This window comes from Drosophila sulfurigaster, chromosome 2R (genome assembly GCF_023558435.1).
Source record: "Drosophila sulfurigaster albostrigata strain 15112-1811.04 chromosome 2R, ASM2355843v2, whole genome shotgun sequence".
Taxonomy (NCBI): domain Eukaryota; kingdom Metazoa; phylum Arthropoda; class Insecta; order Diptera; family Drosophilidae; genus Drosophila; species Drosophila sulfurigaster.
The window spans coordinates 10,176,646-10,199,480 of record NC_084882.1 but is presented as its reverse complement, the minus strand read 5'-3'; the positions used below and the strand labels follow the sequence as shown (position 1 = coordinate 10,199,480).

Genomic DNA, 22,835 nt, shown 5'->3' with positions numbered 1-22,835 from the left:
AATTACCTATCATTATTGTTTATTAAAACATATTAACCAAGTGCGCCGTTCATTTCCCCAAACGCATATATCAAATCTACAAACATCGATAAATGAAATTATTTATTAGCAACAATTATCGTTATTGTTGTTGTCCTTGCATTAGACAGCAAACAATCAGAAATCAACGATCTGCGTACTGCGATCAAAAATTTGCTTTACAAATTTATCACTTTCGAAATGGGTTTAAACACAAAACAAAATGATATTTAGCATTCGTCATGTAAACAAGGATATGACAAACAGATGACAACAACTCGGGGGACTGTCATCGACATCGTCATCGTCATCGTCATCGACATCAACATCGACATCGTCAGCGTCACTCTGTCTCTATATATGGCTTATCGGACAGCTCAATTTAGATTAGACAAAAGGCGTGGCTGATGCATTGATTGATTGACAGCAGACCTCGAGCTGCGTTTAAGCGTTTTGTTCTGTCTCCTTAAAAAGGCAGACAAACGTTTTTATAGTTTAGTAACGCATGAAAAAACATATTTCTATTCTTTACGCATTTGTTGTGTCTGACCTTCTCTTTTTATGCAAACTAGTCTCTCATTTTTATAGATATGCTAATGCAATGTGCAATTTGTAGTTTGTTAACTTTTTAATAATGTTTGATATTTATCAGATTGGTTTTCTACGATATATTTTTCTGATGTAGTTAGTTGAATTTTTGAAATGAATTCAAAAATATTAAAATATATATAGTAAACGTAATATAAATACACAATATTTTTGATATTACATATTGAAAATATTCAACCAAAATGAATAAATGAATAAACATAAATATTTAATGCTAAAATTTTATTGATGAACTTAGATGATTCGAATAAATTATAGAAATATAAATATTTAAGGATATTTCAGTTATTCTTAGCTTCTTTTGGAAATATCAAAATCTTGAAATATTTGAATATTAAAGAGTAAAACTATAAATACTTGAATACAATATTTTTGAATGAACAGACATAAATATTTACTTTTAAAAATATTTTGGAACAAGTTAAACAGAATATGGAAAAATCTATTGGAATTTTCCATATCTGTTTTTACGGTTCTCTGAATAAATACTTGTAACAATTTCAGCTCATTTCTGAACCAATTATTCCATATATACTACACTTGCTTATCGTATTTGTTGCCCTACCTGCTATTTGCTCTGAATATTATTTACCCGAAAATCTTTGAGACAAAAGTCATATATGCCGCCGATAAGCCACAAAACACAATCAGAGAAAGAGAGAGAGAGAGAGAGCTAGATAGAGAGAAAGAAAACATATGTACAGACGCAAGTAGCAAGTAGGTAAATAGCTAACATGAGCAAGTAAAATTTTCCAAGAGCTCCAATAAAATGTCATAAAATTTCCTTCAGTTTGGCTGGCGTTTTTGTCAACAAACAAATAAACAAACAATATTCAGTGTATGGTAGAGGCGCAGTTATATTGTTGTTATTATTGCTATTAAATGGCATACAACGACATGTTTAATATTTAAAGCAGTTACTGTACCCGGTAAAAGGGACCTAATAGGGTATGCTCGACTAGAATGCAGTGCTGTGAAAGAGATTTTAAGGTTACATTTTTAAAGAAAATTGTATTGTTTAAGGTGTAGTTTAAATATTAATAATTTTACAAATTTTAATAATAATATAAAATCGAAAAGGTTGTTTTAGGGAACTTTAAGTATTAATGAGTTAATAATCAATACATTTCCTTTATTTTACAAAATAATACTTTCATTAGTCGACTTGATACATATAACATACCTAACTATAATACATTTCCTTTATTTTACATTAAAATACATTATAGCAATAATATAATATTAAATCTAAGAAGATTTTTTAGCGATGGTTACTGAAGTAAACTTCGTCTCCAAATAGTTTATGTTCTCAAATTTTTAAAGCTGAAAACCATTCTTCAACATAATGTGTTAATAGTTTTTGCTAATTAAAAGATTTATTCAATGAATTCTATTTTCTTATTGAGTCAATCCTTGTTCACAGAAGTTAAATTTGATTATTTATCTAGAGAATTCCTTTTTAGTGAAGTGCAATTAAACCGGTGTTAAATTGTACTTTAATAGATGCATGTTTTCAGAGTTGTGCCAGGGTATCTTCCAGTCGAGCATACCCAACACATGCTGACGCAAGCAACTGCTTTATGCTACGTGCGTGGTGCGTAGCACGTGCACCCGCTGACAGAGCAGGAAGAGATTGAATATGATTGCGGTGTGGGTGAGTGGTGAAGGCGGTGAAGAGAGGGAGAGAAGGAGAGGGAATGACTGGAGGTGGCAATAGGTTCACATATAAGTATAATGGTTTGTTGTTATTGTTGTCATTTGTCACGTTGTCTCATGCTTTGGAATGTCTTCAGCGCTTGCATTGAGAAATGACCGCAGGCGAATGGGAAAAAATGCGATGTGGTTGAGAGAACTTGGCCTTGGCTTTTTTCGCAGCTGGCGCAGCAGGATTATAAATGGCAGACCCGATATTGAAGTGAAGAATAGCAAAGTTGAGTTCAATTTCAAATATAATGTGTGAGAATTACTCATGAATGTGTTATCAGCATTGCCATTAATCAACTTTTAAAACATAACTTTATTCAGATAGACAAAAACAAGTAAGAAAGCTACAGTCGAGTGTGCTCGACTGTCAGATACCCGGTACTCAGAATAAAAGCAAAAGATTGCGGTATTATTCTCAAAATATACCGAAATAATATACTACAAAATGGTAAAATACCGCAAATGTACCAAATGATATATTTGGAATATCAAAATACTGCAAAGTATACCAGATTGTCAGCCAAATCAACTAAGACTCCGTTTTTGCCCATCCAAAATTTTGTCTTTAATAAATTTGACTATCACAATCACAAGGACTATAGTTATTATTGTATACACCAAAATTTGCGACTCTAGCTTAAAATTATTATTCGAATTTTGTCAATTTGTGGGGGCGGAAGTGGGCGTGGCAAAAACTTGAATCAAACTTGATATGCGTGCAAACATAGCAAATGCTGTCGAAAAAAAACTATAGCTCCATCTTTTATAGTCTCTAAGATTTAGGTGTTCATACGGACAGACGGACAGACAGACAGACGAACAGATACTCTCGGCTGTTGACGCTGATTAAGAATATATACACTTTATAGGATCGCAGATGCCTCCTTCTACCTGTTACATATAGTACATTTCCTGGCGTCATAAAGTTATAATACCCTTCTACCCTATGGGTAGCGGGTATAAAAAGAGGTGTGTGAACAGAACAAAACTGTTCCCAGCGAAAAAAACGAAAAATCCTAACATTAGAATTGAGTGGCTCTCTATGAGCTGTAGCATTGCTTGAGTTAAAAGCGGACTCATATATCTTTTAAGTCTTGTGATACGATGATGGGCCATTATAATTAATAATAATAATTCGATTGCATGTTTGCACAAATCTTCTTATAATTGATGTGGCCAACTGTCGGGCCAAATAAAATATATAATAAATAATGACTTGACTTTTGCCACAGCAAAAGATATTACAAAATAAATAAATAAATATAAAACGAAATACGTAGATATTGAATCAACAATAAGAATTATTGTATAACTGACATTGACCTCATTCATGAAAATAGGCAAATTGTTGTTAGCTCGATGCGCAAATTGTTAAAGAGTTGATAACAAATAGTTAAACTATATTTTTGTTGACTGTTTTGTAAATAAATAATTTATCATACAGTCTCGGGGGTAAAAGATACACAAACACACTCACCTATGCTCTCCACTATGATAATCTATGAACATTTATCTCCCAACGTCGACTGCTACTGAAATTGATCAAATATTTCATCGACCATTCACATAATAATACTCAGACACTCGCATATGAATAATTTAAACGTGCCATGACAAATGTTTCAGTCCCCAACTGTCAATAATTTTATCACTTCCCTCCTGGCGAATTGATTTGAATTTTAGATTGCTGTATGCTAATTTATTTTGCTATCCAATGACAAATCTTTAGAAAATCGTTAAAAATATTCATTTTTTTACGCAAAAATAAAAATAAAAAGTAACAAGCCGATTTTAATGAAATTACCGAGCTTAACGACAGCAGCTGTTATGATTCGATTTACTAAGTATTATTGCGCAGTGCTAAATAAATAAACACGTTTCTTATTAATTTAGTGAATGGGTTTTAAAAATCATCAAATTTCTCAGTAACTAGAAAAATATTAAAATTTATATTTATTTATTTTATAATTGATTTTTATTTTATAATTAATTATAAAGTAAATTTACATTTTCTTATTTATTTTATTTTAAATAAAATAACTACATTTAAACGACATATGTAAAAGGTTTCTATCGCTTTTTATTTTGAAGAGAATATTTTATAGCTTTTTTTTAGTTACAAAAAAATTAAATATTGTCTCGAATTTATATAAATTTTTTTAAAATTATTATTACATTAATATATTTTTACCCTTTAATTTATATAAGAAATTAGAAGCGTAAGGAAGTATTTAACAAATTTTCTAGTTGTCATTTATTATTTAGTTTTATTTTAGCATATCGTCAGATTTACAAGTAACAACTCGAAATTAGTAATGCAATTTTCAATGAAATGAGGAAAATGGAGGCCTGCAATAATTTGAGTGCACACAAATTCAAATTGCATTGGGTTAGTGGAGAGGAACGTTAACCTCATTACTGTATATTTTTGGCCCATTGGCTGCCAATTTGTCAGCTGACCAAATAAGGTACATAAAAAACAACAACAAGGTCCGAGTCCGAAATCGTATTGGATATATACAAAGTAATGAAACAGTTGAAAAATCCAGCCAGTCCAAAATACAAGTTGCTTGTTGTAATATGGTTTTTTCAATACCCTGTAATGAGTAAATGAAAGGGGATTTTAAGTTTTACAAATCAGTTCAGTTCAGTTAAGTTTATGAAATATAATATATATGAACATATAAATTTCTTAGCAATTACTGAAATATTTATTATTTTTATTTAACATGATCAAAATAGTATACTAAATTTTATTTGAAATTACTTCATAGAAGAAAAGAGACTTTAAGTTTTACATTCATTTATATATTAAGTTTAATAACATAATATATGAAGTTGTACAGATCTTGACAATTTCAGAAATAGTTATTTATTATTTTTTACTTAACATATTTAAAACAATTTTTAAATAATAATAGTGAAATTCACAAATTTTTAAGGACGTCTAGTTACTTCATGAATAAATTTCAATTGTCTTTCATTTTACTTAAATATTGGGAGTAGATTTCGATGCCTAGAATCTTCGATTCTAAATACCCATCTCTATATCTAGGGTATTTAAACTTCCAGACAATTGGCGCCAACCTAAACATCAACGTCAACGTCGGCGTCGCTCCGCCCGCCGAGTTGTACAAAATTTTTTGCATTTTTTCCTCATTTAAACGAAAATTGTGTTTTCCTGTCAAGCCGGTTTTTCTTTTCATTACTGGACCACACCAACATCGCCGTCGTCGTCGTCGTCGTCTTCGCTGCCAGCATAAAAGCAAAACCAAACAACTTGCAATCAATGCTGACGATGTCGTTGCCGTTGTCATTGTTGTTGTTGTTGTTGTTGCTGCAGTCGCAGTCGTTGTTGTAGTTGTCGCTTTTAGCTATTTTTAGCAAACTGCAAAAATAAAAAAGAGCGAACAAAAAAGAGTTGTCGAAACTCGGCTGAAACGTTTTTTACACCTTCCGCCATGCGGCAGACGAAATTGCAACAACACAAGACATAATAATAATAATAATAATAATGAAAATAATAACTGAAGCAGTTTTCAGCTTTGCATATTCAACAGTTCAACTGAAAGCTGCCCAGCGTTGAACGCATTAATTTCCAAAGTCTGTGACTGCGAATTTCAGCAGCTGCTTTCCTTAAGGGCATTTAATATTCTTTTTAATAATAAAACTTTTTTGAGGGTGACTGAAAGTTAAATGGTATAACTACTATTTTTCATTTCGCTATCGTTAAAAAAAAGTTAAAGCTTTACGCAATGAATTTACAAACAGGTAATATATTAATTTAACGATATATGTTTTATTTAATGCATTTTTTTTTTTAAATTTAATATATTTGTGTTTTGATTGATGGCTTTTTTGTACAGGAAAATATAACAAATATTTAAAAATTAAGTAAATGAAATAAATGTATAATAATTGAAGTCAGTCAATATTATATTTTTGATAAAATACATTATTATAGATTTGTAATCATTTCCATTCTATTCTTTCCAATTATTCAATACATTGATTTGTTTATTTCAGTACTGTTTGCTTAAAAATACGTATTTTAAAATATACTATACATCAGTAATTATTTCATTCTTTTTTTATTATTCAACTTTTGAACTTGGCAATGATCTTTCAAGAATTTATAAAGCTTTCAATAATTGAACCGATCATTCCGATGACAGCATATGGTAATGACATATCTATAGCAAGTATCAGCAACATTTCTACATTTTTAAACTGAGGAACTAGTGTGTTTAAAAACAGACGGGACACACGACCATGGTTATGTCGATTCATACTTTTATAATGCATTACACAAACACATTAAAAACACGTGTGCGCGCAAGCAAACAGCTTGTTAGCAACGACAGCTAGAGGGCGCCACTAATGCCTTTCTAGGTCCACAATGCAGTGTGGAAAAAGTTTGTTAAATAAGTTTAGTGTTTATTACCCGTGATGAAACTTTTATCGTAGCAGCCATAGGGGTAAATAAACAATGAATGTAAAAAGAGCAACAAACCAATTTTGGTGTCACAACCAAGTTTATTTTTAATGAAGTAATATATTTTAGTTGAACTTTTTAAATGCAATTCGAAAGTTCTTCATAAAATTTGCAAGCTTTAGTTAGACACTAAAAGTGCAATAACCTAACACGATCTGTGGCCATTTCCTTGGCTTACTTTCCGTTGTGGGTATTTTTATTTCGATCTGTAAACAATATTATATGCCATGTTCATATGTGGTTGATTTCTGTTTGTATTGGCAGTAGCTGAGAATACTGCAAATCTAGAATAAATATAAATAAATGTAAATATGAGAGGAACACAATGAAAGAGCGGACGAGCGCGTATGAAAACATTGCTAGAAAAATACACAAAACACAAATAATCGTTGTAGAGGAAAATAATAAATTTTAATGAAAACCGAAAACTGTAAATACAGTGTATGTTTTTGTTGTGTGTCAAGGAACCGCAGAAAATTTTTCAAAAATCTACGAAATGTATTTGAATCGCATAGATTGTGTTTTTTTTTCTCTAACTAATTGCATTGAGGCAGGCAAGCAGGCAATAATACTGAGTATTATTATTTATTTTGGCCAATCGAATCAATTAAAATGCCGACTTGTTTTCTGGAGAACTTATTTTTATTTCGTTTTATGACTCGCAGCTAATTAGCATCTAAATCAACAACAATTATGGCGCTGTCGTAAAGGAAGTAAATAAGAGTATTATAGACGACAATAAATTTTGAATGTTGATAGAGACTTTGTATGCCACACCACAAACACACGACCGAACATAAAGTGCTGTGATAGCTATGATTGCAATTGCATTATTATTAATAATTATTATACAAATTGTGTAATATTTTCGAAGGTTTCAAGTCCGAATTCAACAAGAGAACGAACGACAGACAACAAACCACAACAGAAGTGTAAAATGATATTGCAGTTTTTCGTCGATTGGAAGACGAAGACGAAGTCGAAGAAGTGGGTTTGTGTTTTATTTGGAAATTGCATAATTTGTAATTCAAGTCGAGTCATGGCGCGTTGAAAGCAAAAGAAATTCTCACACATTGAACAATGTTCAAGGCTGACAAGTATTGATACACAATGTACTATATATAACTATCTATAACGAGTAGTTAAGTTATGTTAATTGTTTATAAACAGCGCCTGTGGCCTTCTAGCAAAATTTCCTTGTTTAACTTGTTTATGGTTTATGGGCGGAGGGTGGCATTCGCACTTTCACCCTAGCACATGACCTACATTAACTAAAGGCAGGAAATGATTTGGTTTTAACTTCAACTAAAAATTGCTGCTGTCGAGCAATGCAATTATGTGTAATTATAGGCCGGCTTAGAGTGCGTATGAGTAATTTAATTGCAATTACAAAGTCATGTGGCGACTAGCCTCCAATAAAACAAAATTAAATAAATAAAACAAATACACATGCAACGTAAATAAACAGCAAATAATCCCGATTGAAAACAAGTTCATTGCACATGCACAGTGGCAAAAAAAAAAAAACAGTCAGCTGCGTTCACGCTACGTGTTTAGCAACATGTCTTAGCAACATTTTGTGGTGTTGTTGCCAGCAGCACGTAACTTTAACAGGTCATCTCAATGTTAATGAAATGTTAAGCTCGGCTTGTGTTTGAACGCTTCAGAATATATTGGCAGATTAATTAAAGGAAATGACTAAAATGCATTTTTATGTAGCGTAGCGTAACGTTAAATATAAATCATATAAAACAACATTTAAAAATCAACTAAATATATAAACAATCCGTAAGCTGCGCTTTAAACTTGCCAACAAAAACAAGTTTATGTTTAGTGAAGCACAAACAGAGAGCAGAGAGCGCCAGAGAGAGGCCAAAACGAGAGTAATTGAGCGGGAGAGTGAGAGCACACGAAAGAGTTGAGAGCAGTGCGCACTGCGCAGAGCGCTGGCTGCCCTACAAACAAACAAACTGCGCACTGTGGGGCCTGAACTGATGACAAATGTATTTGAAATATTTGCATTTGCTGTCAAATTTAAAAATGTATTTAAATTTTAAGTATATATTGCACGTGTCCAGTTGAAGTAAATCAAATGACACACCATTACTCCACCCGCTTGTCCAATCTGACAATTTGTAATCAACTAAATTTGTCACGCATGTGTTTCGGCTCCACTGTGCGACGGCAATAAATAGCATAATTTACACAAGAGCGTCGACGACAGCAGCGGCAGCGACTGCGACAGAAGCAGCGACAACGACAACAGCAGCGACGTCAAAACCAAAGATCGTTTTCGTATTCGTTGCCGTTCGGTAATTGTATGTGTTGTTTTTGTTTTTATGTGTGTGTTGTTTTTGTTTTTTTTTTGTCTGAGGTTTGTTGCCTGCTTTCTGAGACCCATGCACGTTCGTTTCACGGTAGAAATTTTCGATCAGTTTAAGTTTTTCATTTGCAACGAACGCAAGCAAATCGCTCCGAAGCGAACGCAAAACGAAACAGCAAAAACTCTTATTTTGTAAAGCTCGTTTAAACAAAAACGCGCGCGCGCGTATTCTCCAAAGCCACAAAAATAAAGAAAAGAAAAAAGTAAATATATAAATATATGAATAATAATAATAACAATACCGTAAAGCGGTTACGTGCTAAATAAAATACATAAATAAATGCAAATACGGGTTCAAATGTGCAGCGACAGCGCAAAAATATTGTAAATTGTTTAAAACAATACGAAAAAAAAAATTACGAATGATAATAATAAAATACCCCGTCGCACATTCCCATGTTTTGTTTAATTGTTAAATTATCTGTATGTCTGACTGCATATGGATACGTTTGAATGTGTGCGTCAAAGAGAGTGTGTGGTTTTTAATTTGTTGTATCCACAGCAGTAATAATGACAATGTTGCTACTTGTTGAAGTTGTTATTGTTGTTGTTGCTGCAATTGTCTGATATTGTCTGTGCCCATTTCGTGGTTAGTTTTTCGATTGATTCGAATTGTGGAAGCAAAACCATATTTGTCTCCATTTTTGATTTTTCAAGACTTCAACTTGTCTTTCTTTACCGTTATATTCCATTTTTGTGGTAGAACGGAACGCCGTTAAAAATTGCTCACGAAATTTTGCATGCAATTAGCATTATTATTTTTTTTTTGTCATTTCTAAATTACAAGTAATTTTAATTATAAATTCTCAGTTGAAATTTCGACTGACCTTTGCAAATCTTTTGCGCAGATAAATTTAAAAATACACGAATAAAACTTGGGATAATGTGAGTGTGTGTGTGTTCGTGTACGAGTCAAAAAATTTCATATTCGCCATATAATATATTTAATGTGTTAAATAATATTTCCAGAGTGCACTAATTCTATACTCTTCTTCGCCTGGTGCTAAAAAGGGAGAGAGAGACAAGTTAAGCATTGCATAAAATATTAATGAAAATTAATAAATTTTACAAAAAACCCGAGTGCTTGTGCCAAATAAATACGAAATAAAGTTTAACGAGAGTGATAAATAAAAGTGAAATTATATACCAGTTAGAAATGTGACTAAAACAACTTAACGAATTTACTTGCTTAATACAACAAAAAGAAAAAAGATAAGAAATCAAGAAGGAAGAGGAATCAAAGCACTGCAGTAAGAGCCCGGAGCTCAGAAGGCAACATCGTCTCACATAAGATAAAGCGAACGGAGCTTAAAAGCAGGTGTGTGTGTATGTGTGCAATGAGCGCATAAATGATGTAAGAAAAAAGAAATAGGAAGCAACATTGCCTGCGCTCTGTAATAGGTCCATAAAAATAGGCAAAAGCAGTGATTGCCCAAAAGCTGCCAAGCCTTCTCTCTCTCTCAACGCGTTCGCTCTCTGTGTGTCACTCGCTCGTTCTCTCGATCTTCAGCTCTCACTAAGCCCTTCTTTGCTTTGTGCTGCTGCAGTCTAGGCTGCTTGCTGTTCGTTGCCCTTTTACTCTTTCAAACACAACAAAAAAACAAAAAAGCAACAAAGAGCAAAAGTCTACAACTGGAATTGTTATTGTCCTCTCATTTTCTGACGCTTACTGCATTACATTCACTTTTATGTCTACATACTTATATGCACATATGAATGTATGTGTTCAAATGTATTCACATTAGTCGCTGTGCTAATCCAAGTTAACCAACAAAAAAAATTATTGCCATTATTCTCGGCTCTTTTGCCTGCGGGTCAAGGCATTTTGATGGCATGATTCCATGCCATGCCCCTTCTCAACTGTTATTGCCAGTTGTTGTTGTTATTTCTTATGTGTGTATAAAATATTTTTGTTATTTATTACAACTTGAGGCCAAAGCGCACAAAAAACAGCTGACCAACCAAATACAATACATACTAAAAAAAAACCAAGCAAATCAAACTTGGCCAGCAACGACGAATATGAAAGAGAAGTGAAAAAAACGAAAAAAAAAACTGAAGACCTACGCCTAATTTAAGGTCATCAGCACAATAAAACAAAACAACCCCAGCAACGAAAAAAGTTCAGCACGCAAGTTTAACTGTCTTCGCTGTGGTCGTCATTTCCGAGCCGAGCTTGACTTTGTCTATGGCCCTTCCATGCCATTTGTGTAGAGAATTAAAAAGGCAACGGTATTCCAAAAGTAATGAACTCACTCACACACTCACATATATGAACAGGTGTATACGTATACGATTTACATGTACAAGTCCAAAGCAGAGATAGAGAGAGAGAAAGAGAGAGACGCCAAACCTGTGCAAACACTCATATTAACATTAAATACTGACTCACAATTCATTTGGCTTAATGGCTGATATAAATATGTGTCGGTATTTCATGCGGTATGTGGGTCTAACACAGGGCCAAAGCCAGCCAAAAGTTGCAATTTCATTTCCTAACTGTTGTCCATTTTCTACACAATTTATGCTAATCCGGTACAACCTGCTTTAGATTCAGATTTTGTAGACTGTCTGGCGGCTGCTTCTTCTGCTTTTCTCTCTTTGCTACTCTCTCTCTCTCTTACACACGCTCTCTCTTTCCGCATCGTCGGCTCAACTGAGAGAATCATAATGTCAAACAGTGCTGCAAAAAAAAAGCAAATTTTAAAGGACACTATCAATGTTAAGCTCCATAATATCGATGCGATTCTTTGGCGGAGATTACAAAACATTTTATGATAAGAATATTTAAAAATATATACAAGTATATTCTATGAATTTGCTAACCATCAATCAAGTGCGACTAAAAGCCGTCAATTTATTAATTCGTGCCTATCTTGAAAATAAATTATTTACATATTTGGACATATTTATGTTAGCATTGAGTTTTGGTAACTCACTATCTGGCTGTTATATTTGACTAGTTGATAAGGAGTTGTTTTGAATTTTGCGTAAGCATCATAAATTTACTGCTTTTATGCTTTTATATTATTCTGCTTTCCATCGAAAGCTTTGACACAATTTTCATTTCCATTTACGATTATTAATATCATTTATCACTTTGGACTCTGAAGCCTAGACACTTAAAGATCCTGCTGCGATAGGTGAAATTAAATACAAAAACAAAACGTATCTATAGATAAACAGATTTATTTTCGTATGAGCATTTAATGCGAACTAACGCTGAATTCAGGCCAACCAAGTCAGGCGGCAAAATTTTGCGTTGCAAAACATTATTTATAATATATATTGCTGTGTATATGAAGGCGTAGCGCAATGGGGCGTGGCTGGCTATGCAAATCAATTCCGACAACTGTAAAATATTATTTGAATTAAATGCGTTAATAATTTCGAAAAAAGCAATGCGGAAATCGCAGTGCACAAAAATAAAAGTAAAAGATGCATCTGTGAAAAGGCGTCGCGTCGCGTAGATACTTTTGTATCTTTTTATTGATTTTGAGCGTCAAGCGATGCGATGCGATGCGTTGGGCTGCTCGTAGCGCTTAAATTAATTTCAATATGTATTTATATTTAAAACGTGTGCGAGTGTGTGTGCGTATGAGGAAGCAAAAAAGTCTCTGCGTCGGTATCGCTGTCATTATTATGACTATCTATAGCTTTTGTCTTTTCGTTTTTTTTTTAAGGATCTCCCCCCAAAAATTATATACACAATGTTTGCACTGCTATCAAAAGAAGGCTTGTCTGAGTGTACAGAGAACGTATCTTGGGCCCTTGCATATACATATGTATATAAATTTATAATGTTTTCTTTCCTTTTAATTGTTGTTGTTGTTACTGCTGTCGTTTTTTGTATTTTTGATTTATTTATGAGGTTTTTATTTCGCTCGCTTGTCTCTCAGACAAAGAGGCTTACTGTGATTTTGTTATTTGTTTGCTTAACATGGCGTGAAAAAAATGTCATAATTACACAAATAAATACACGAGTTCATGCATACTACATATTTCACAAAAAATCAATCGCGTCTCTCACAAAGACACTTCATATGGCTCCTTAAGCCCCCAAGTATCTTGCGGCTTTTGTATCTGTACAAAGAGCACTTTGAGTCGCTCGTTGCTGTTGTTATTATTGTTGCTGTTGTTGCTGTTGTTATTTTCGATATGTGCGTTTGTGATTTATTGATGAAGTCGATGTTGTCGATGATGTCGATGATTTAATAAGCACACTTCCATTGTAGACCTCGCAGTAGCTTCTGCCGACTTTATCGCAATTAATTACCAAACAAAATGAGATATATCCTGTACACAAACCAATTTATTTCGCATTCATTGTGTACAGATTCCGTTCCATCTCTTTCCTCTACTCAAAAACAGATCAGTTCCTTAATAAATCAATCTGTAAACATACAAATCAGAGTATTCGAATCGAAGAGGAAATTTGTGCCCACCCTTTAAGTCACATTCAATATGTACAGGGTATTAAAGTGCCAATAAATGCTTCATCGTGTATTTCAAATGACTATATATAATATTTCTGCTTTCTTTTTTGGCTGTAACAAATTGTGCACTAATTGAAATGCGCATTACAAATCAACGAGAAATTGTGTGGGCGATATTATAGTATTTTACATTTATTGCAGATTTGAATCTTAAGCTGGAAACTAATAATAAACATATTTTCGAGTATGCAAATTAATTGCGTACAGAATGTTCTTATCTGGAAAGAATCTATTAATCACTCGAGCAACCCACATATAATACTTTGAAATAGTTTTTTATAGGAAACATTTCCGTTTTGCATATTCAATCAGCAAAACATTCTAGGAGGGGTCTCCATTACTGAATATCGCTGATTTGGTTCCGTCTTGCGTTTTCGCAATTGCTTCAACATTCTGTTGTTATTGTTATTGTTGTTGTCGCACTTGTAAGCAAAATTGTTGATTTTTCAATTCAATTTGCGGAACAGAAACTTGACGATTGATTGGGTTCGATTAAGCACAAAGCACACAGATACAGATACAGAGACAGATCTCAGCCACATAGTTATGAAAGTAGTTAGCAAAAATCGCAGGCACAAATTTCGAACTGGTTTGCAAACAAAAGCCAAACACTTCCGCCATAGTAAAAAACTTTTGTTTTTTTTTCTGCTTTTCGTTTTGTTCAGTGCTTACAAAATCTGTTGATTGAGCACTGGAAATATAATATACATAATTATTGACAATAACAAAAACGAGCAGGTTTGTTTTTTTTTTTTCTTATTCTGAATTGTGCTAGTGCAAAGATATTCCGATAGCTATAGATACAGATACTCGGGCTGTCAGCATTCTTTGCGGCCTGTCCAGGTTCACACACGAAATCGGCTCAAGTGTCACGGTTACGGATTATGTCATTTTTTTGTCGCCACAACCGAAGCCCCGCCAAGCAAGTTGCTGCCCCCCGTCCCTCCTCCCACCCAGCTCGCATTCCTCTCCCGGAACTCGACGTCATCGCTGTCTTCTGGTTGTCAAGTGTTTGAGTTTGATTCTAATGCGGATTTGCATTGCCGCATACGTGATATTCTAAGACATCAAAATATTTATTAGCCATGCAAATACACTGAAAGAAAAGACCAGCTTATACACAAATTATATCTTACAAATTGTGTTCTTGATATATGACATACATTAGGAAGAAGTTCTTAAGTCTAAGAACATTTGTCTGAAAATGCGAAATTATCCCCAAAAAATACCGAATATACTAGATTTCGGTTACAAAATTCTTTAATCAATCGAAATTCCTTTAAAGATTTTATCTAGTTTTCAGTATTTTCGGTAATAGCTCAATTAATCGATCTGTCCCAGACAATTCTTCTTTGTAGTCTAAGAGAGGAGATTCTGTTTTGAAATGCTGCTATGATTGAATTCGCAAATTAACTAATAAAGTAGTAGTAAAATAATAATGAAATTAAAACAAACTAAAATTATAAAAGTATTATTTATTTTTTTCTTATAATAAGATTTTTAATTTTAAAACTATAAAATTTTTTCATTTAATTAATAAGAATTTGGTCTTGTATTAAATATTTTCTAAATCAAAATGTGTTTTCTAACTTAAAGATTATGATGTTCATCACGCACTTTTAAAACCAAAATTAAGAACTAAAACTAAAACAAAAATCATGTTATTAGACCTTTGTTGTTTTGAGTGTACTCTTTATTCTATGTAACTAAAAATTGTTGAATTTTATTGAATAATTTGGTGCTTAATATTTACGATGTGTTTGGCTTAGGTGCATATTTGAATTCTATTTTTAACTGAGAAATTGTTGGTTATTTTTTGCAAGCTGATCTAACGATCGCAGCACGTAGAATTCGCTCCCATAAACACCATTATAAGTAATAGTTCAATGATTTTATGTTAGACCACACCCCGTGAACTGCCCAGCCCATAAACAGCATATTCAGGTTTCAATTTAATTGCAATTGCAACAGCCGGAACAAGTGTTAAACTAGTTAGTTTATGATTAAATGGACAGAACCGTTTCACTGACAGCTAAATAAATTGTTTCAACTAGAAACAAATCAAATCACTTGAATCACTTGCTACAATAAAGATAGTTATTAAAATTAAAGTTATGAAATTTTTACTAAAAAGATAATTAATGTAAATCATTTGTTTGAATTTAATATTTTTAAATATATTCTAGATTTAATTCTAAGAACTGTTTTCGAATATATTGCGAGCACATTCCAATTGTGTTTCTCTTTTTTTAGTGACAAAATGTAATTGATTTTAGTCTTGCAATTGTTGTTGCCCATTGACACTTTGGCTAATGAGAAATGTACGGCAAAACAGTAGCTGAGACACGTGTAAATACATTTGTATCTTTGTGCAAAACATACGAACATACGCAATCGAAGTTCAACGACTTGTTGTGACCAGTTTTGTTTTCTTTTCTCGATTTGATTTGTATTATTTTCGCAAAGAGCATAAATACAATTACAAATTTCGAGAGCAAATGTATTATGCCAATTGCTTGATTTATGATCTCAATTCGATCGTTGACAACAAACTACTTTGGGTACATTGAAATTGGAAATTCCTTAGGTATTCCAAACAACATTTGCATTTGCTCAAGTGTTTGTTTAATCCATATGTATGTGTGAATATTTGCTGTTTGTGTCACATATGATATCAAATTTATGAATTTAAGTCGCTTATTAGCGAATTGTTTGTGCAACCGGTTATTTCGCATTACTGCACAATATTTGAGAAGGGAGTAAAATGGGGCGAAAGACAGGGATGCCTTATGGAGATTCAGAAATAATAAAATATATATATTTGAAGGGTGATTGGCGTGTTAAAAACCACATAATTTAACATATGAATTGGCTAAATTCCAACAATAAGAACCCAAGTTGATCGCTGTGAAACATAAATGTCTAGTTATTTACTATGCTTGATTTATGATCATTATCTTAAGCAGAGCAGAAACAATAAAACTGGGTTAAAAGCAAACTAATAAATATATTTATATCTTATTGATTGCATCGAATATACGAAGCTAAACAGATCGCTATATGATATTTAAATGATCTCTCTCTCTCTCTCTCTCCTTTCGCTCTCCATCGCTTGATTGCTTAACTTATGCACTTTGCAGATACACAAATATATCTGAAATACATATTTTTATTTTGCTTACACTCTGTGTTGTTGTCTGGCACGCGATTTTTCTGTTAGTTGTCGCATAGCATTAGATAAATTTGTATCTTTAGTTGTGTTCACTCGATTGTGAGGTGAGTGTGAGTATATGTTTTGAATACCCTGCAAACAGAAATTGGGACAAAAGGCGTATAAGATAAAAAGGTATGCGATAATAGAGAATGAATTGAATTTGTAGATATTAAAAGAATTTTGGCGAATATTTGATATAATGTTAATATTGTGGAACTTGCGGAATAAGACTTTGAGCATTAAAATTTGATACAATTTCTTAATCAATTTAACTTAGTCATGAATTATATTTATAGCAAATATATGGACTCTACATTATAACGTATCTTGTAGTCGGGCAAACGTGCCGCACTCGTGTTTACGTATTCTTTCTTTTGCGTTTCATTTCATTTGGCCGCGGAATGTTGTGTCGCTCTTTCTCCCCTCCCCGCTCCCCCCCCGCTTTTGGGGTGCGTACGTTTTGTATCTTTGAGATACATTCGCTCGACTGCGGCGTCGTGCAGTGCAAGCAACTGCAAAAGCGAAAGTGCAATTTCGCACGTGTGTATGAGTGCGACTGTATGTGTGTGTGTGAGTGTGTGTGTGGCACACACCATTTTAACTAAACAATTTCATTGTGCCATTAATAGCTCTTATTCTTGTCTACGCGTCTACTCAGTTGAAACGTCGCTGAGCTTATCACTAAATTGCCATGGAAAATCCAATTTTAGCTTCGAGATTAGCCATTTGTGGTTAGCATTTCTCGATTAATTCAACGATGGTACAAAAAGCAAAGTTCAAACTGCTAAATCAGCTGATTTAAATTGGTTACAAAACAAAAGTCGAATGCATTTGTTTATTTATGTTTTAGTTTTCGAAATGTTTATTCAGTTTAAAGCACAATTGCGAAATCTGATGAGAGACTGATTATTTATTTATGTGTTCACTCAACTCGCATCTGTTAAGGTAAATTTTGTCTTCAGCTCTATATTTGATATATATGAAAGTCTGTTTGGTTATAGTGCCAAATTCTATTTCTTCTCTCACATGATATTATTAAAATGATTCATTAAGAATATATTTTTTGTCACATTATTAAAGAGAGAATTAAAAGAAGAATAACATTAGATATTAGAAGAAATATTAAGTGAAATTTCTTTAATGAAATTACTCACATTTGAATAAAAATTCTTCTTTTCATGCTGTGTAATATTTCCATTATACTTTAATATATTTTCCACTAGTTTCGCTCTTCAAGAATCCTCTTGATTATACAAAATAAATTATTCTATTGCGTTTTTTCATTTGTGAATCAAATCAACAAGCAATCAGCTGCTTTTTCAATGAATGATGCTTGTTTATCAGTTCTTTCATTGACAATTTGCATTTGCCATTTCAATGTTGAGCCTTGAATTGGCCCTTTTACCCCTTATTGTTGTTGGCCATGTCCAGCTGAGCAGCTGAGTTCATCTCGCTTATCTCCAGTTGTTTGGCAGTTGGCTAGCGCCTTGAGTTAGTCATCGAAATGAATTTGCATTCACTTGTTTGTTGCATTTGCAATGAAGTGTGAAAAGCAGACATGCTCAGACCATTTGCTTGGTCCAAATCCAATGTTCACTCGTGGCTCGCGTTATCAGTGATTGGCTCTTATCACGTGCTGTAGTTTTCCACTTGCACGCCTTGTTTTCCCATGCTATGGAAAATTTTTGTCACAGATAGGCCACAAAACCCCGAGATGAATGGCTTTTGACAATAAGCGACCAGTTTTTTTCTCTTTTTTGTTTTTGTTGTTATTCATTTGTATTCGGTTGGCTGGCCATGACATTGACACAGTAAGATTTAGTTGTTTTATTTGTTTTTCTCTTCTTTTATTTTTATTTTGGAGTATCATTTCTATTCATTTATGCGCATTGCACAATTGGTGAACAATGGATGCATAATGGGGGACTCTTCGATCGGCGGCTGAGCCAAAAAGAAAAACCAACGCAAAACGAATGGAGCCTTCATGGCCCAATGCAATTTGATAAATACGCCCTAGACCCAGACCCAGACTCAGACTGAGACACAAGCCCAAGCCCAGACTCGAAGCAGACATGTGTGAGTACTTAGGTAGCACTGTGTGAGTACTGTGAGTACTACTATGAGTACTCGTATCTCGCCCGGCTTTCAAGCGTGAACTTTACTTCAGTTCAGTTCAGCTCAGTTCACTTCGCTTCGCTTCTCAAGCAGCCAATGTAAATGCCTTGAGACTGACCGGTTGTGGTCAGTCTGAGTCTGAGTCGCAGTCGCAGTTGCGCACTTAACGCGTATGCAAGGTTAAAGCGAATATATATTCGTTTATTCATAATTATTTGACGGGGTCGGATCTTATTCAAATTGCTTGTTTCCTATAGAGCGCTTATTATGGCATCTGTTTTGATAAGACCCCACTTCAAACGCTCAAATGGGGCTTACACGTTTTATAGCCGCTTTGAAGTGTTTGCCAAAGCGCGACAAAAAACACTACAGAAATCTGCACTCTCCACTACACTACTTACCATGCATATACTTCGGTAGATAGTGCGTATCTAATCACACATTTGTCTGCCTAATAACTCACTTCAAACGAGAATGTCTCAATGCCCAATCATTCGATTCAAACAATCTGTAATCCCGTCGAGCTTTCTCGCCTGTTAAGCACAATGTAAACATTAAACTGTCCATCGTATTGAATAAACTAGAAGCAATTATAGCCCTGCTGTGATCTATAGCCAGCGAATTGACGTGAGAATTACAAATGACAATAGACCGAATGTGAGAGGGAAACGGCAAGATATCTGATAAAAAGAGACAGAGATCATAGTCAACCAGGCGTTAAATTCTAACAACTGACAGTTTACAGGCCCCAGATACTCGATTAGTTGAATGCAATTAGAGAGTTTACTATAATTTCATTCAACTTCCATTGTTCTAACCGTGGGTGTGGATATATCTCTAACATACCTATCTAAATGAATATTACTTCACATGTAACCGAGCACTTTCAATTTCGATATGGATTTCGATTTCGTTGTCAGCCCAAAGACACGCCCCTTTAACTCGTCCAATTCGACGAAGCGTCATCATCAGCTTTTTATTAGTACTATTATTATTATTTTTATTTTGTAAATATCGTTTTATTCCCATAAGCTCTGTTGCCATGTTGTTGTCGTAGGTTGGGCTATTGTCATGATGTCATGAAGTTTTCAGCTAATTTAAATTATTAGCACTTGTTTTTCACATTTCACACACACCCAAGAGTTTTGGGGCATATGTGTTTTGTCTATTGACTTGACTGGGGACTGAGGACTGAGGACCGCTTCCACTTTGTTTAAAAATTTAATAGGCCAATAACAATAGCAATAACAATAAACTTGCTTTCAACATTTTTGACATTCTGCCAAGAGATTCTAAAGCCTTTTGTTGTCAATGTTCTAACTCACATGCTGATTAACATTTTTGCTGCTTCTTTTTTGAAATTCCAATAAAAGAACTGAGTTTATATGAACTTTCGATTGATTGATCAAATCTTTAACTTCATCTGTTTAATGTGATTAGCTTAGCTATAATTAGTTGTTGATTCTGCAACCTGTTTAGCTGCTTAGATAAACTCTTTTTTAAAATATCGATTTGAAACCCAGTTTTAAGTTATTTGGGAATTCTAGCATCAGTATAGAATAGTTTCCTATGTTCCTCATGCTGATTTTTAAATTGAATTTAATCGTTGAGTCAGCATATAATTAAAATAATACGACATTTATTAAATGTGTGCCAACATTTGCTGACTCTTTATACTACAAACTTTATGGTGATAAGATTAATGATTTTTATGCCATGCCGATAGTTTGATTGATCGATTAAGTTAATCATCAATAATATAGAATAATATAAATCTCAGCAGTGATTAAATAATGACATAACATTTAATAATCCGTGAAGATTTAAATACATTTTAATCACTCATGATGTATGTGTTATATTTATAACCCAAATGCTACTTCATTAATTAATGTGTGAAATATTCATGAATTAAAAGTGATTGTGGATGATCTATGCAATTGTTGCAATGACAATTAACGCTTTCCTAACGAGTTATGTTATAGTTTTAACACAGATTCAACTTTATGAATTATTGTGTGAAGACTTTAAGACTGCAGGTGATCTATGCAGTCGTTGCAACATCAAACTGATCATTTGGCACTCTATTGCAACTCATGCCCGTAATGATCGTGTGCCCTATTCCCCTGTTTCCCAACGGATAATTGAGTTGCTTGTGCATTTTGCTGATGTGCGAGTTTGAGTTTTCATTCGGCACTACGTTGCATGCAATTGGTTAGATTATCGTTTATATATTCAAGCTGCGATATCATCGCAACTGCCGTCGACGACGTCGACGTCGTCGTTGACGTTCCAGTTGACCGACAATGGCCTGCTAATTACCGTGCTAATGTCGGTTCAATGGAGTTCATTGAAAGTAAAAGTTGAACGACAGACAAAGCGAGCGAGACAGAGCGAGCGAGAGCGTGTGTTAGATAGATAGAGTGCGAGTGAGATGGACGATGGGCTTAGTTAATTAGGCTTATCACATGGCTGAAACAAACTGTCACGCCCCTCTCACTGTTTCGTCGTGTAATTGAAGCGCAGCAATTTGCAATGCTCTGTTAATTGTTTTTTTGTGTTGTTAAATTAATCAACGTAATATTTGCAGCGCTTAACGGTTAAACGATTCAATTGAATTGAATTGCAACAAGTAAACAAAACAAAACAAAACAAAACCAGCATCGAAATGAGCGTCATCGATAGCGGCAAGTATCGCCTACGCAAGGATTGGGCCAGCGCCTCCATACCGTCATTGGTCAACATTGATGAGCACGTGGACGGCGATGGCGAGACGGAGCCAAGCATGAGCATAACGGCACCGTTGCCACCACAGAAGCCACCGCGTCGCAGCTCCCTGGCACTGGGACTCTTCTCCAGCAAGTCCGACAAGAGCCAGAAGCGACGCAGCTCCATAGCCGTCTCATTTCTGCGACGGGATAGCAATAAGGTAAGTGTGATTTAAGTCTGTTTTCGAGTGGCACTTTTCAAGCCTTGAACAAATTTGCCATTCACAATATTCGTTTCATATTGAAATCGATTGCTTAATCTTCCCATAGAATCAGGTCACACTACACCATTTGATTAGTTACGTTTTTGCCAAATTTAAAAAATACCGAATAATACCAGCAAATAAAATACCAATCTCACGTATACATGTTATTGGCACGACTTTAACGACGCCATTTTAAACACAGCTTAAACATTTGTGCCACTCAAAATCGAAACAAATTTATTTAAAAAACTGTATTTAACTTTAAACTAACGCAATATTTGTTTGTTTTTCTCTCTCTCTCTCTCTCTCTGTAGAACTCTGCCAAAGACTCGTATGAATCGGCTGTGCGCAGCGAGAAGTCCGATGGCTCAGCCACACCCACCAACAGCCCCGAGATCGTATATAGCTCGGAGGAGAACATTCGTGCCAGCTCACCGAATGAGCCCGGCAAATTGACATATTTTGAGGATGGCACACAATCTCGTGCTGTCGTCCAGCAGGGCATGAATCCATATGAGTTGCCGCCTAATGATCGCCAACGTCGACGTCGCAGTTCGCTGCAGACCAAACTCGATCGGCATCGGCGCAAGAAGATGGAGTTCATAAATCAACGGAGCCTTGACTCCAATATGATGCACAGCGAATCGCACGGTGATTTGACCAATGACAGTATGGCGGTAAATGGATCCAGTGCCGGCGGTATGAGCAGCTATGCAAATGATGATGATGAGGACGACATTGTCGATCCCAATCATGCTGGGTACTTTCCACGCGAGAAACGTCACTCCTGGTGGAACATTTTCGTGCCCGATAACTTCAAGAACAGG

The 22,835-nt window shown here is 34.3% G+C and overlaps 1 protein-coding gene across 17 annotated transcripts in view; it reads left to right on the top strand.

Moving 5' to 3' along the window:
- LOC133839345 (TLD domain-containing protein 2) overlaps positions 1-22,835 on the top strand; it is an 80,822-nt gene that overhangs the window by 10,719 nt on the left and 47,268 nt on the right. For 7 of the 17 annotated variants that reach the window (XM_062270816.1, XM_062270812.1, XM_062270810.1 and 4 more), the window contains exons 1-4: positions 9,254-9,412; positions 10,179-10,527; positions 21,625-21,963; positions 22,323-22,834. The exons of 4 other annotated variants lie outside the window; for them this stretch is intronic. In XM_062270816.1, coding sequence (XP_062126800.1) covers positions 21,703-21,963; positions 22,323-22,834 — 773 coding nt within the window. In that variant the 5' untranslated portion in view covers positions 9,254-9,412; positions 10,179-10,527; positions 21,625-21,702. Of the gene's footprint in view, positions 1-9,253; positions 9,413-10,178; positions 10,528-21,624; positions 21,964-22,322; position 22,835 lie in introns of those variants that run through there. 6 more of the 17 variants (XM_062270830.1, XM_062270829.1, XM_062270828.1 and 3 more) reach the window with 1 other exon arrangement.